The following is a 16,899-nucleotide window of genomic DNA, read 5'->3' as shown; positions in this document are numbered from 1 at the left end:
TACATGTGTGGAAGCAACAATACTCATAGGTGGAAAACAGCAACAGTTGTATGTTTTGGAGGAACTGACAATGATGAAAAACATGCGGTCGTCACGCACGGCTAAAGTAGAAACCACTTAGCGGCTGGAGAAGCTTTTCACTACAGTCTGCCACACTGTAGTGAGCAGTCATGCTCACAAGAACGGAGTGGACGCAGGATCTCAATATATTCAATATATATCACTGATGTGACATCAAAGTAAGTTTACGTTCAGAACTACTCTCATACATTAGTGTTTAGACCCGAAACATGACTGGCAGTGTTATCTCATGTGTGTGTATGTGTGTGTGTGTGTGTGTGTCAGAGAGAGAGAGAGAGAGTACTGTGTCTGTGTGTGTGTGTGTGTGTGTGCGTGTGTGTGCGTGTGCGTGTGCGTGTGTGTGTGCGTGTGCGTGTGCGCGTGTGCGTGTGCGTGTGGGAGAGAGAGAGGGAAAGAGGGAGAGAGTGTCACTCAACAATGTCTTGCAAATAAGTTTTTTTTGTGAATGCCATATTTGATGAGCTGTGGGAGGGCTGGACAGCACAAATTAAAGCAGGATTTTTTTAAATCAACTTCATACTTGCTGAAATGTTCTTATCATACATGTGGGTCTCTTCTCCCTGTGTATTCCATACTCTCTGGCTTTACACAAAATATGGAGGAACCCCATCTACTAGTGATGCGTGGGTCACCCAGAACCCGCCGGGTCCCGCGGGCTGGGCCGCCCCGCAGGTGGGCTGGGTTGGCAAATTATGAAAATATCTTGGGTGCGGGCGGGGCAGGCTCAGAACGTGACAAAGCAACATTATTAAATAATTTAGAGCAGTGAAACACGCAGAGTAATTAACCTTAAAGACGTGGACTCTCTCTCACACACAATCAGACAGACTCCTGCTGCACTCTCTATAGCCTACATGGAGTAAAGAAACGCTTCAATGAGGTAGCCTATGTGCTCTCAAAACAAACATTTTGGAAGGATTATTCGCTGTAATTATTATTTGAAGTGTCCATATAATGCCACTGCAGATTTTCTGTTGTGGACTCGACTGTGATCTATTTGTCAACTTTACTGCAACATGAGTAGGCTGTGGACAATTGAGAGCTCATGAGGTAATTAAAAGAAATCAGACAGCGAGTCTAGCCGTATCTGCAAGCCGTGTGCGCACCTGCTGCACTACTACGTTTAGTAGCCTACTACTGCAACATGGCCAATTGAGAGCGCATGAGGTAATTAAAATAAATGGGGAAGAATAAGAACTGTTTCTGTAGCCTGCCTAGTGCCTACCTCTACCTGCTACTAGAGCTGTCGCGATTCCTCGAGTACCTCGAATAACTCGAATAATTAAATTGATCGAGGCCAAAATGATTCGCCTCGACACGGCATTTAGAGAGACTGTTTCTCACGGACGCTTACTGGTGTGGCACAGCGCTCTTCCTGTGTAAACACGTGAGGACACAGACAGACCAGAGAGCAGCTATAGCGACTAGCGAGCGGACCCCGCAAAATGGAACGAGGCGACGGAGAAAGCAGACAGGAGGAGCCGGGAAGGGAAGAACCTGGCCGAAAAAGCGACCGAAACTGTCTAAAGTGTGGGATCATTTCACGCTGAAAAAATAAAATGTTTAACCTTATCGAGAAGATTTAAGGGTGTTTTGTGTAGTCGATTCTATTTTATGGACACCTTAACTCGGATCCTAATGGAAATCTTAACATAAGGAGCTTTGTGCAACTGGGCCCTGTGTGTGTGTGTGTGTGTGTGTGTGTGTGTGTGTGTGTGTGTGTGTGTGTGTGTGTGTGTGTGTGTGTGTGTGTGTGTGTGTGTGTGTGTGTGTGTGTGTAATATGAAATGTCATGAAGTCACAATGACATGGCTCTGCAGAGAGCTTTTATTTTGACTGAGATACATGTGTGGAAGCAACAAAACTCATAGGTGGAAAACAGCAACAGTTGTATGTTTTGGAGGAACTGACAATGATCAAAAACATGCGGTCGTCACGCACGGCTAAAGTAGAAACCACTTAGCGGATGGAGAAGCTTTTCACTACAGTCTGCCACACTGTAGTGAGCAGTCATGCTCACAAGAACGGAGTGGACGCAGGATCTCAATATATTCAATATATATCACTGATGTGACATCAAAGTAAGTTTACGTTCAGAACTACTCTCATACATTAGTGTTTAGACCCGAAACATGACTGACAGTGTTATCTCATTTGTGTGTGTGTGTGTGTGTGTGTGTGTGTGGGGGAGAGAGAGGGAAAGAGGGAGAGAGTGTCACTCAACAATGTCTTGCAAATACATTTTTTTTGTGAATGCCATATTTGATGAGCTGTGGGAGCCGTGTCAAATCACATGAGGAAAGCTGTGAATGGATCTTACCTGAGAGTCTCCAGTCTGCAGTGTGGACTCTGCAGTCCAGCAGAGACCAGCCTCACCCCGGAATCGTGAAGCTCGTTGTCACTTAGGTCCAGCTCTTTCAGACTGCAGGACTGGGAGCTGAGAACTGAGGCCAGAGCTTCACAGCTTCTCTCTGACAGCTGACAGCCACTCAGTCTGCATGAGAATTAGTGATGGAGACAAACAACGACAAACAACTTTAAAATGTTTTCCATTTAGTTACTAGTAGTTTACTCGCGTCACATTTTGATAAAGCGCTTTTTGTTTTTGCCAGTATAGGTGGTGCTATGCCGAATAGCAAAAAATTAGTAGGGCTGACCCAAAAAAATCAACGCTTCAAAGCTAGAATCATTGCCATGGTAATCGACGCTCAAATCAGCAATAGACGCTTTATTGTTATTGTTTTTTTCCCCTCCTCTCCTCTCTCTTTCTCTCTCCATAATATCTAACGTGGAGTGTAGCTTTGTGAGACAGTCTCTAGTTTCCTGGCTGGGAGGGTCATTCAGGCCAACACTGTTTTTAACACGGGGAACTCACACCGGCACGCGCCGTGAGAACAAACAAATGCACCCAACAGCCAGTAGTCACACCTGACGTTGAGCTGTGGTCTGCAGAGTTGTTGTAAACATGAATCTTCGTACACTTCTTTTCTAACCCAGTGTGAGTAACGTTACAAGTAGGGATGCACCGATGTGAAAATTTTGGCCGATGTCGATAACCGATATTAATATCGGTGTTAGGGCCGATAGCCGATATTTGCCGATGTCGATATTTGTATTAAAAAATATATAAAAAGTTCTTATAATAATGTAGATACTGAAAAACACATAAACAATGTGAATTTGAAGAAGTAATGTCTTTCTTTATTTCCAAAACTTGTGGAAAAGCCCATAATAAATCTGATGTACTGCATCATTTCCTCAACAATTACAGGGCCACCATAACAAAATAAAATACATTACATTCAAAAGACAGATCAACTAACAGTGTTAGTTTTCTCTTTAGGCTACTTTCACAACTTGCAGCAAGGTATAACCTAATGAAAGTCCAGTTCAACTCACCAAATCCAGTTCAAAAGTTTGGATCTCATAAATCAAAATAAGGATCGATTCATAAATGAAAATATCCTGACAAGGTTTTATGAATAATGTCAACCAAACTATTAAATTGTAAAACTGGTTTCAAGTTCAAGTATATTCTCACAAACAGAATACTTTTGACACTGTAGTCTGTGCAACTTACATTTTGTTCTCAAAAGAAAAGTTCTGAAACACTGAAAATGAAACACTGCAGTTGCAGTGCAAAAAACAAAGTGCAATTGAGTTTCAACTCACATCTATGAAATAGCTGAATGAAAAATATCAGAAACCTGTCCTAACTCCTCCTGACAATAACAGACACTGTAGTCTTACTCTTTGCACATTTCCCAGCTTATGGTAATCTTCTTCTCAAAGTAATAAATATCCCAGACTATCAAAGTCCCAGACTATCAAAGTCACAGTCTATCAAACTGCAAAAATAATATAATAAAGTGCAAAGAATAATGTTCTTCTTCTCAAAGTAAATGTCCTAAACACTGACTGAAACAATGTTTCCACCTGACACTGTAGTCTAGGCCTACTTCATGGGGCAGAGAGGCAGGTTTTTTTTGACAAAGAGAAGCATTTCTGCTTTCTCGCAGAGGAGCCTATTTCTCTTTTCGTCGACGATGTTTGATGCAGCAGAGAAGAGGCGTTCACTGTCCACACTTGTACATGGAGCGGAGAGGTACTTGCGTGCTGCTTGCGCCACGGCGGGGAAGCGGGACATGTTGCTTTTCCAGTACTGCAGTGGGCTCTCACTTGGGTCGATGGGAGGATCACTCAGGTAGCCCTGCACCTATAGGAAAAATATAGACAAGTGTATAACTATACATGCCTGGTAAATAATCAGGAATCAGAACATTATAACATTATCCACCTCCCCTCTGTTGAACTCTGTTCTGAGCAGATGAGCAGGACTAGAGGTCAACCTCAAGAGGGCACTGCCCCCTTGAATTTGACCTCTAGCCCTGCTCATCTGCTCAGAGCAGAGTTCAACAAAGCTCTTAGAGGGAGAAGGTGGATAAAGTTATAATTTAAACAAGGAAGAGCCTTTGCACAAATCAGCTTTTTCATTTAGTAAATGATGTGGAAAATGCACAGTATATGCAACTTTAATCCTTGTATACTTTATTCTTCTATATTATTGTCTTTCTTGTCATTAATGTGTGTTTGTTTTATCAGACTATGTGTGAACTGCTGGACACTTGAATTTCCCCAAGGGGATTAATAAAGTATCTATCCATCCATCCATCTATCTATATGTTAATATTAACATACAGATAGATAGATAGATAGATAGATAGATAGATAATTTGACTACACAAGGGGATTTAACAGACTTGATTATTTGAATAAAACTAAAAGATTGTGTATGACAATACCTGCACACCCGTTGCACTTGTCAGGCCAGCCTGCTCTTCCATGGTTGCGTTTTCCTTCATAATTTCCACATACATGTCCTTCAACGACGGTCCACCTCCACCCCCATCACTTTCTGCACGCCTCCTCTTCTCTTGGGGTTCTTCAGTGGCAGGTTCTGTGGCGGGTGTCTCTGTGGCACTGTTGCTCATCCTGTCCACTTCCTTCTGTAGCATGGTGATAGCCTCTCGCTTGGTTGCTGTGTCAAAATAGAGGGTTTTGTGCCTTGGGTCGAGGATCGTTGCCAAGTAGTACAGTGGCTCAGAGAAAATGTCTGCAAATCTGTCTGTCACAGCTTTAAGTAGAGTGCTCTTTGCTGTGCGGACGCCACTATCTGTTTCTACTACTTGGCTCAACAAACGTTTCAGTGCCACAACGTGAGGAGTCACGTCAGCAGTAGTAGCCAAATGTGAGCTTATCTCTTTGGTCAGCTCTTCGAATGGAGAGAGAAGCGTTTTCATGTTTTCAATGAGGCCCCACTGGTATGCACTCAGAGAGGAGGGAAGCTCGTAATCTGCACCATACATAACAAGTGCACGCTTCTGATCCAGTAGAGTTTTCATCATATAAAAAGTACTATTCCATCTTGTCACTACATCTTGTTGTAGCATAATGGGTTTCAGGTTGGGCAGCTCCTTCTGTATGGCTCTCAGCCGAGAGGTGGCAAGTGGAGAGTGCCTGAAATGACCGACTATCTTCCTTCCAATAGCCACACAGTCAGAGATGCTACGCTGGCTTAACATTCCATCGTGTACGGCGAGCTGTAGTGTGTGGGCCATACAGCCCAGGCTTGCAACACCACAGTCGTCCATTCCCTTCTTCATATTCTTTGCGTTGTCACGAAGCACGACGTGCACTTTATTTTTCGGGATCTTCCACTTAGCAAACATGCCATCAAACTCAGCGGCTATGGCTAGCCCTGTATGTGAGCCTGAAAACTCTTGCGCGTGCAACACAGCTCGTTTCATTTCAAAGTTGTCATCGATCCACTGAGCAGTAAGGCTTAGCATACTCATTTGACTTACGTCTGAGCTCCATATATCCGTCGTGAAGCTGATGTCATTCACATTGCTGTCCAACAACTTGTGGATATGTGTGGCCACGATATCGTACAAAGCCGGGAGGGACGTGTCGGCAAAGTAACGCCGGCTTGGTAGCCTGTAGCGCGGTTCCATGTGGTGTAGCAAGTTGCGAAACCCGCGGTCCTCCACGATGGAAAATGGCTGGTCGTCAACAGCAATCATCTCCATTACTTTGTTTGTGATTGACTTGAATTTTGCGCTATCCCTTGAAAATATCTTTGCTTTCTCGAGTGCTTCCACTATCGAGTTACCAGCTGCGGCTTCTACTGCTTCCTTCTGTGGCTGCTTGCTAGCAACTTTTTGCTGGTATTCTTTGTACAATTCTGGATGGCGACTCTTCAAATGTGTAATCAAATTGGTGGTGTTGAATGACTTCACACGGCACCCTCCACGCATTACTTCGCCCTCGCAAGTATTGCATATTGCAACGCGAATGTCGTCTTTTTTCACAGCGAAAAACTTCCAGACAGCAGACATTATTATTCCTCGGCGCTAGTATGTTTACGCTCGCTCACAGCCACACACACGCCCACAATCCTGTGCTGCGTGACTGCGTCACTACCAGAGACTATCAACTAAGAGAGATGTTCAACATCCAGTCACTTCCTGTATCTGTTTCGACACTGCAACGCCCCTTATAGGCCGTGTTGGGACCCATGAAAAAGTGCTTAGAAAATGAGTTTCGTTCCCATGTCATGGGCACTACTCATTCAATGCATTTTTTCATAGACAATGCCCTTCTGGACTTTGGGTTAAAAGTTCTACTCATAATATCCTGCAGTATTTTGTCACCAGCCAGAAATGTATAAACAGTTTATAACCAAAAAACGAAAATCTTGTGCTGCTGTTTTTGCTTGTAAAATGTGTTTTTGGCAACACAAAATCTTTCTCAAATGTCATAAATGCTAAAATGCATATACTTAACATCTGAAACAAGTATTGGTGCCTTTAGTTTACTCATGTGAATTTAGATCATGAAATGTAGCATATTTGTTAAAGAATATGCTTCAACTTAAGTGTTTGCCACACAGTACAATGAAACCTCCACAGTAAATTGTGCCAAAAGCTTATGTTTCATACATAGAAAATGTCTCAACCTACTGTGTAATGAAAGGTAGAAAAGAAAATCAGGGCACCTTGGACCAAAATGGCAGAAAATCTATCAAAATGTTACCACGCCCCCTAAATTGGAATAATGCAAAAAAATGGACAAGACTAAAAATTAAAGTACTAGAGGTCAGAATTATTACAACATATGGTATGAAACATTTATTCAAGTACCACAAAGTGTCACAGCATCTGTCATTTGTACACCCCCCCCCCCCCCGCCAAGGAAATATATGAAAATACAAAATAGCATACAAATGCATCACAATAAAACCTTCTGTTGGCTGTGTAAGTAGTCTGTGCTGTTTGCATTTATGCATTGCATTTAACTGGATGTAGGCAGTGTGGCAATTCTTTAACAATTTAACAATTTAACAATTAACATGGTCCAGTTCTAGCTGATCAGCAAGTTCAACACTTCGCTTCAGAATAGTGTTAACTGTTGACATCTCTGTCGGTGAAGCCTCAATGACTGGAAGATAATACAGTGCTGACTTAGGTAGAGTGGCATCACTTTGTAGCATTGTGTGGAAACCTGTCCAGCCTGGTACTGTACATGCTTCAGCATCTGTGTTCTTCACTAAAACATATGCCAGTTCTGTTTTGGCAGCAGACACAGTGTTCAACCTGTACGTTTCCACCTGCAATGGAACACTTTCATCCTGAAGCAAGTTCTGTGGCCCTTGTCTTTTAGTCTGTGGATAGTGTTGTAGCGGGATGCTAGGAGGTGCTTTGAATGTGTAAACTGACTTCGGCAGTGGCTGTCTGTCTGGTCTAGACATTGTTTCAACAACAGAACTTTGTACCATAATGCCATTTGTATGGTGAGTAGTTCCACGACCTGACAGTGTCTCCTCCCCAAAATCGATGTTATCCCACACCAGTATGGTTGGTGCCTTCTTTGAGAACCCCTTAGGGATTTTGTCTCTGCCCTCTAGAAGTTGTAGTGACGCTAGGCTAGTGTCTAGACTGACAACTGTGTTCCATGAAGCACAGTGTCCTAATCTGTTCAGTAGTGACAGAACATTGGATGAACCTGTTAAATGGCGAACAGTTAGACCAAGACACAGTGACTTAGGCGTCTGCTTCCGACCTTTAGAAGCAAGATACACAATGTCTTGACAAACAGATAAAACTTTTAGGTTCACATCTTCAGGAATATCAACATAATGGTCTAGTGTTGGTTCCTCTGTTGCACCTATAATCCTGGAAATCACATTGAATAGTTCAACTGGCACAACAGATTTTGCGTCAGAAACATTCAAATCCTCTGCTGTGGGAGGCCAGGGGCATTTCATCCCGGGAGTTTCATTCACAAGTCTCTTCAATATCAGTCCTGCACTGTACAGTGTCCTTGTGTGCTCTGTAGTTTGTCCAGATGTGTGTTCATTGTCACTTTCAGCTTGGCTTACCTCGGTTGACTCAGTTGTTGTCGTGTCTGATGGATGCGGTAGCCTGTCTAACAGTGTATCTGCTGATAATGTTTCAACAAAAACCAGTTCGGAGATGTTGCGCGTTGCAGGGCTGTGAAACACCAGCTGGGGGAAATCACGGGCCAACCGCTTTTTCAGTTTATCCTGCCTGCAAAATGAAAATATAGAAAAAGACGAGCACAAATGTATAAATAAAGGGATTTTTTTCACAATGAGAAACAAATACATTAAAACATACTGTCAGCCTTTCTTGTGAGCGAATAAATCAATAAAATGGAAACTTTTCAGTATGAAAGAGGTTCTTTTTTGTTTACTGAACTGTCAAGGACACAGTTACCTGTAGTCTGAAGCATCAATATCCTCATTCTTCTTAACGATGTCTATGAACTTCTTCCTTAGTTGGTTCATTTTCAGGATTTCTTGTTTATCGATAATCCTTTGACGGATGACTCGTTCGCAGAATATCTTGTAGCTGGCAGGAAAGGGTTGTTGTTCATTTCTGAAAACACACACACGCAGACAAAAAAATACTTAACATGTGCAAAGAGGTCTGCTGTCAACATTGTATCTAAAGACAGACAAAATAGTATTTGTTGTAGGTCAAAGCCTTACTTTTGAAATGTGCAGTGTTAATGCAATGTAATAACTCACACTTCATCTGTGGTTGCAGTAGCTATGTGTTGCCGTAGACTTTGACAAGGACCTTGTGTATTCTCTGTAACAGGACCTGTGGTAACGCACTTCCAGAGACACACAGTCTTTGTCTTTGATATGCAAAAGAACGCTAGAGTCTTCCTTCTTCTCAGCAGCCTTCCGCAACTGGCCTGAAAACAAAAAAAAGTTATAATCAGCTTTACTGTCAAATCACACATTTTATAATTAAAAAAAAGTGGGTGACATTTGTTTTTGTATCTTTTATCCATTGTATTGTTATTACAAGAAAAAAGAGGGGGGGGGGGGGGGCAAGGAGATCAAGGCAATAAAAGAAAATGCTCCCTCTCTCTGTGTGTGTGTGTGTGTGTGTGTGTGTGTGTGTGTGTGTGTGTGTGTGTGTGTGTGTGTGTGTGTGTGTGTGTGTGTGTGTGTGTGTGTGTGTGTGTGTGTGTGTGTGTGTGAGATAGAGAGAGAGAGGGGGGGGTCGCTTACCTGCAGACACTGTCTCTGCTTGTGAAAGTTGATCCTTCTTCCGTTTTCCACCAACAGTAATATATTTGTCCACCTTTTTACAAATGATGCAGATGGCTGGAAGGACAGGGCCAGCAGAACGGACGGGCAAACCTGTCCGAGACCGAAGTTTCTTTCGGGGGGTTTCAGACGTGGCTCCGTCGGGGCCGATGCTGTCCGAGGCTGCGGCTGCATCTGGTTCTTCTTCTTCTTCCCCCTGCACCATCTGTGTGCAGCGTTTCTCAGCCAAACCCAAACGTCTTTTACAAATAAAGCGACGGTAACGGTGAAATCCAGCGTCCTCGGGAACATGGTCAAAATCCACGTCCACGCAATGTTTAAAAGTTTCAGCGATAACTTTACTATCGCCGTCCAGACAAAGCCACTGTTTGACGACAGACCTGTAAGTGTCCCACCTTGTCTGGGTAAAATCCTGCACGTCCTCATTCTGTACTGACAAAAAGTGCATATAGCATCGTTTGGAGTCCTTTGATTCCCGGCTTTTACGCACTTTTTTCAGCTGTTTTGGTTTCTTTTTCCCCTCTTCGCTGCTTGAACTGGTGGTCGCCATGGCTCTAATGTTATTACGGCAAGGGAATAAAGCGGCTACGCGATTGGTCCACGTGACCAAAACCACACCACTCCCCTTGCACAGATTAGTACGCCTAGTAAGAAATAGTGCCGTCTTTGACCACTGATTATAAAAATACTGCAGGATAACACGAGTAGAACTTTTTTATTTGTACTTTCTACCTATAGATCTCTTTTATGGAGAAAAAAGTGTGTAGTGCCCCTGCCGTGGGAACGGAAGTAAACGAAAATGCTAGTCACAATATGGCCTATTAGGACACTGGTCTAGCCAATGAAGTTTGATAACACTGACAAGACAGCCAATCACTGAGAGGTGACCCGGAATGGAGCCTGGAATGAGGAATCTATATAGCTGATTGTCTTTGGTGAAACTCTCCATTTAAAAAATTATAATGATGATAATAAAACACACGTGGCATCATCGGCTGTTCACATCGGCTACTTTTGATCATCGGACCGATGCCGATGTATTAAAAAATGACCAAAATCGGCCGATACCGATATCATTGCCGATATATCGTGCATCCCTAGTTACAAGTGTTCAAGTGAATTCAAGTCCTTTAATTATAATGTTATGAATTAGCAGCAGTCACAGATACTAACGTGAACGTGACATTGGATCTGTCTATCACATGGATTTGTTATTACTGACTGGTAGTGAAACTGAAGTTGGCTCCGTCTATCACATGGATGTACATACAGCCAGAGCGCACGTCATATTAGGATTATCAACACGTGGAACATGTTGTTATTATGACGTTAAATTCACAACATTTCGTGGCAAACTGGACTTTTTTTTTGTGTGACTAACCCCACCCCCCCCCCCCCCCCCAAAAAAAAAGAAAGAAAAATGAAAAAAATATCGGCGTAGAAGCTTTGATTATGATTGATTTTATCTCAACGCTCTAATAGCTTTTGCACACCAAGTCTGTATTTTCGTCCAAAATTGACGCACGGGAAAAAAAAGAATACGACCTCATTTATGTCAATCATCATGGAAACACCAAGTCCGACAATTACGTCCGTAATTTAAGTTTTCGGACGAGGTTCGATTTTCTGCGTTTTTCGTATCAGTCAATAGATTTTTGCGAGCTGGGAAAAATCATGTTTTCAGATGACGGATTAAAAAACACGCATATGAAAACAATCGGACTGTGTGTGCAAAGACCTTGACTATGGTATTTGGGACAGCCCTACAAATTAGGCAATAGACTGCCAAGTTCCCAGCATCCCACTCCCCAAGTTTGAAGTCGATCTGAATAACGGCTCTTGAGATAAACCACATTTTGTGTTGCCAGTAGGTGGCGCTATGCCAAATTGCACAAGATTTCGGCACTGCACTCCATCAGGTCCCCCTAAGCGCCATCCCCAAGTATGGTACATTATTAATACAATTTACAATTTAGTTTAATTCAATTAAAGTGCCGTATTCTCATGATGCACCATGGATTTCTTACCGAATGACTCAATGCAGCTATTGGCTATTGTTGTCATTCAATTATCATTAACCATTTATTTAGTCATCTGTTGTTTGCCTAACATTATGTAATGATTAGTGGTCATGATTGTGAACGTTCACGTTACTGTGATTAGTGACATATCCCACAGTGTGCTGTGAAACGATAACCTCATTGTGCAGTGAAAATCACTGAGCAGCACCCAACGTGGTAACACTTTATAATAACTATACACTATAAAGTATTAATAAACCATTAGTAAATACATAATTCATCATGAATTCATCATTTATAAAGCATTATTCATACATCACTAAGCATTAGTAACACAGTTATAAACATTTTATTCCTGATTAATAACCTAATCTCTAATGTGTTTAATGATTGTATTCTCATACTTTGTAAATGATAGATGCACCATTTATAAATACGTATTATATCAATTACAAACCATTTACTTAGGAGTTGTTAATGGTTCATAAGATCATTTAGAACGTGTAAGTAAATGATTAAACAACGTATGTACATCCATGTGTACATTTATGCATGATTTGGAGATGGTTAGTGAGTGTTAATAGATGGTTTATAAACACTTATTGATACTCAAACTCATGATTAATTAAGGTAGTTACTAGTCATTAGTTAAGTATTTCATGTGAGCTCATCTAAAGTGAGGACTATCTATGCCTTATAAAGCATGTAATAAATGAGATAGGAGGTCTGGGCTGGCCTTGACCAATGGAGGCAGATGTCTGAATGCCCAAACGGCCAGGGGGGTGATTCTGAGAGATGTGTTTCACTCAGGGTTTTGTGTCTCTAAGAGGGTCAGAATTGCATGATGGAGAGAAAATGCAAATTAAGCCTGCCAGATTTTCTTGAATAACTCTGGAACCGACGCTCTGATCTTTCTGAAATTGTCATCGCTTATCCAAGAAGTGAGCATGGGCTTTACAACGAAACCGTCCATGAGTCTCTACGACCTCGGGAAGTGGGTGAAATTGACATTTTTGTGTATTTTTATAGGTTTTTAAGTGTCAAAGGTAGGGATGTCACAATATATCGTCCCACAATATATCGCGATATCAAAACGTGACAATATGTATCGTTGAGATTAAATCTCATATCGTGAGAAAAAGAAGCTGAACATGGTGGCACTGATCTGCATCTGATTGCATGCTCGCTCTCCTTTTCATTGCTTTGTTTGAACAGACGAGGGACGTTACAGACACGGAGGATGAAAATGGTGAAATCACTCAAATTAGCGTGGAGGATGCCCCCTCAACTTACAAATCGATTGCAAAAAAATATTGTTAAAATATTGTATCGTATCGTTATCGTGAACCCAATATCGTGTATCGTATCGTATCGTGAACTGAATGTATCGTGACACCCCTAGTCAAAGGTGTAATAATTATTTATCCCTAAACAGTAGATGGGTGGGGTTACTCCCCTAAGGCTTTGCAGATGGGGCGGTTCACTTGGGATCAATTGACCTATCGCTAAGCCACGCCCCGAACGCAGATGAGCCAATCACAGCGCGTGCAGCTCACAATACACTCGGACATTCTCAGCTTAGAGCTGCATAGAGAAGCACTAGAAAACGCGAGTTTCCTCTGGTTTTATACATTTATAAGTTGAAAAAATGGTCAAAACGATATGCATGGGGGTAAATGCAACATTACGAGGTATCCTGGGAGGCCAGGCAATTGATAATATTAAACTAGTAAATGTAGATCCACTCACATCCACAATGCTACTGTTTTGGAGTTAAATCTGCGATCGTGGTGAGTGACAGCGAGATGTGTGTGTGTGTGTGTGTGTGTGTGTGTCTCTGTGTGTGTGTGTGTGTGTGTGTGTGTGTGTGTGTGTATGTGTGTGCATGTGTGTGTGTGTGTGTGGGGGGGGGGGGGGTGTTTATGCCCCCGGACGCCCCAAGCGGGTCCGAGGTCAGCCACATTCTCATTGGGGGCTGAGCACCCTAAAGGTCGGGGCCCAGTTGCACAAAGTACCTTAGGTTAAGATTTCCCTCAGGGTCCGAGTTAAGATGTCCATAAAATAGAATTTGCTGTACAAAACACCCTTAAATCTTGTGCTTATGTTTTTCCTAAAATGTTTAACCTCCTGGCCTGACCATGAAGGAACGACGAGCCAGGATGGCTAAAACGAGGAGGACAAACGTGTGTGTGTGAGTGAGACAGGGTTTGTCCGTCCGGTTTAATAAAATACATTTAGTAGCGAGTAGCGACGGTCCACTGATGATAAATCTTGGCCGCTGCTTCTTCAAAATAATATGAAATATCCTTAAAAATGTCATGAGGTCACAATGACATGGCTCTGCAGAGAGCTTTTATTTTGACTGAGATACATGTGTGGAAGCAACAATACTCATAGGTGGAAAACAGCAACAGTTGTATGTTTTGGAGGAACTGACAATGATCAAAAACATGCGGTCGTCACGCACGGCTAAAGTAGAAACCACTTAGCGGATGGAGAAGCTTTTCACTACAGTCTGCCACACTGTAGTGAGCAGTCATGCTCACAAGAACGGAGTGGAGGCAGGATCTCAATATATTCAATATATATCACTGATGTGACATCAAAGTAAGTTTACGTTCAGAACTACTCTCATACATTAGTGTTTAGACCCGAAACATGACTGACAGTGTTATCTCATTTGTGTGTGTGTGTGTGTGTGTGTGGGGGGGGGGGGGAAGAGAGAGGGAAAGAGGGAGAGAGTGTCACTCAACAATGTCTTGCAAATATTTTTTTTTTGTGAATGCCATATTTGATGAGCTGTGGGAGCTGTGTCAAATCACATGAGGAAAGCTGTGAATGGATCTTACCTGAGAGTCTCCAGTCTGCAGTGTGGACTCTGCAGTCCAGCGGAGACCAGCTTCATCCCTGAATCGTGAAGCTTGTTGTCACTTAGGTCCAGCTCTCTCAGACTGGAGGACTGGGAGCTGAGAAGTGAGGCCAGAGCTTCACAGCTTCTCTCTGACAGCTGACAGCCACTCAGTCTGCATGAGAATTAGTGATGGAGACAAACAACTTTAAAATGTTTTCCATTTAGTACTCGCGTCACATTTTGATAAAGCGCTTTTTGTTTTTGCCAGTATAGGTGGTGCTATGCCGAATAGCACAAAATTAGTAGGGCTGACCCAAAAAAAATCGACGCTTCAAAGCTAGAATCATTGCCATGGTAATCAATGCTCAAATCAGCAATCGACGCTTTGTTGTTATTGTTTTTTTCCCCTCCTCTCCTCTCTCTTTCTCTCTCCATAATATCTAACGTGGAGTGTAGCTTTGTGAGACAGTCTCTAGTTTCCTGGCTGGGCGGGTCATTCAGGCCAACACTGTTTTTAACACGGGGAACTCACACCGGCACGCGCCGTGAGAACAAACAAATGCACCCAACAGCCAGCCAGTAGTCACACCTGACGTTGAGCTGTGGTCTGCAGAGCTGTTGTAAACATGAATCTTTGTACACTTCTTTTCTAACCCAGTGTGAGTAACGTTACAAGTGTTCAAGTGAATTCAAGTCCTTTAATTTGTTTATAATGTTATGAATTAGCAACAGTCACAGATACGAACGTGAATCTGTTGGATCTGTCTATCACATGGATTTGTTATTACTGACTGGTGGACGCAGGATCTCAATATATTCAATATATATCACTGATGTGACATCAAAGTAAGTTTACGTTCAGAAATACTCTCATACATTAGTGTTTAGACCCGAAACATGACTCACAGTGTTATCTCATGTGTGTGTATGTGTGTGTGTGTGTGTGTGTGTGTGTGTGTGTGGGGGAGAGAGAGGGAAAGAGGGAGAGAGTGTCACTCAACAATGTCTTGCAAATACATTTTTTTTGTGAATGCCATATTTGATGAGCTGTGGGAGCCGTGTCAAATCACATGAGGAAAGCTGTGAATGGATCTTACCTGAGAGTCTCCAGTCTGCAGTGTGGACTCTGCAGTCCAGCGGAGACCAGCTTCACCCCGGAATCGTGAAGCTCGTTGTTACTCAGGTCGAGCTCTCTCAGACTGGAGGACTGGGAGCTGAGAAGTGAGGCCAGAGCTTCACAGCTTCTCTCTGACAGCTGACAGCCACTCAGTCTGCATGAGAATTAGTGATGGAGACAAACAACGACAAACAACTTTAAAATGTTTTCCATTTAGTACTCGCGTCACATTTTGATAAAGCGCTTTTTGTTTTTGCCAGTATAGGTGGTGTTATGCCGAATAGCACAAAATTAGTAGGGCTGACCCAAAAGAAATCGACGCTTCAAAGCTAGAATCATTGCCATGGTAATCAATGCTCAAATCAGCAATCGACGCTTTGTTGTTATTGTTTTTTTCCCCTCCTCTCCTCTCTCTTTCTCTCTCCATAATATCTAACGTGGAGTGTAGCTTTGTGAGACAGTCTCTAGTTTCCTGGCTGGGAGGGTCATTCAGGCCAACACTGTTTTTAACACGGGGAACTCACACCGGCACGCGCCGTGAGAACAAACAAATGCACCCAACAGCCAGCCAGTAGTCACACCTGACGTTGAGCTGTGGTCTGCAGAGCTGTTGTAAACATGAATCTTCGTACACTTCTTTTCTAACCCAGTGTGAGTAATGTTACAAGTGTTCAAGTGAATTCAAGTCCTTTAATTTGTTCATATTGTTATGAATTAGCGGCAGTCACAGATACTAACGTGAACGTGACGTTGGATCTGTCTATCACATGGATTTGTTATTACTGACTGGTAGTGAAACTGAAGTTGGCTCCGTCTATCACATGGATGTACATACACGTCACATTAGGATTATCAACACCTGGAACGTGTTTGTTAGTATAACGTTAAATTCACAACATTTCATGCCGAGAACACGCACAACACTACTGGAGTTTTTATTTTGAGCAGTTAAGGAGCAGATGAGCGTTTTGTCAGGAGAAGCCTGGAAGGAATGGTGCTGAGCTGAGAGTGCTTTTAACTCTGTGAGTAGCCTACAACATGTTTGTTTGTTCCCCAGCGGGATCGCCACAGCCGAGAACACGCACAACACTACTGGACTTTTTATGCCTCCGCCGGCGACAGCCAGGCCGGAGGCATTATGGATCCGGGTTGTCCGTCCGTACGTACGTCCCAATGTTCTTTA

At 42.7% G+C, this 16,899-nt stretch overlaps 1 protein-coding gene across 2 annotated transcripts in view; it reads right to left on the bottom strand.

Annotated features, from left to right (window-relative positions):
• The window catches only part of LOC310788759 (NLR family CARD domain-containing protein 3-like), a 275,717-nt gene that overhangs the window by 31,450 nt on the left and 227,368 nt on the right, over positions 1 to 16,899 (bottom strand). For both annotated transcript variants that reach the window (XM_083650323.1, XM_083650325.1), the window contains 3 exons: positions 15,697 to 15,870; positions 14,598 to 14,771; positions 2,402 to 2,575 (listed from right to left, as the gene is read on the bottom strand). In XM_083650323.1, the coding sequence (XP_083506449.1) occupies positions 2,402 to 2,575; positions 14,598 to 14,771; positions 15,697 to 15,870 (522 nt within the window). The remainder of the gene's footprint in view (positions 1 to 2,401; positions 2,576 to 14,597; positions 14,772 to 15,696; positions 15,871 to 16,899) is intronic.

This window comes from Poromitra crassiceps (assembly GCF_964638095.1).
Source record: "Poromitra crassiceps genome assembly, chromosome: 14".
Classification (NCBI taxonomy): Eukaryota; Metazoa; Chordata; class Actinopteri; order Beryciformes; family Melamphaidae; genus Poromitra; species Poromitra crassiceps.
The sequence above is the reverse complement of the archived record's forward strand: the minus strand, read 5'-3'. Positions and strand labels throughout refer to the sequence as shown.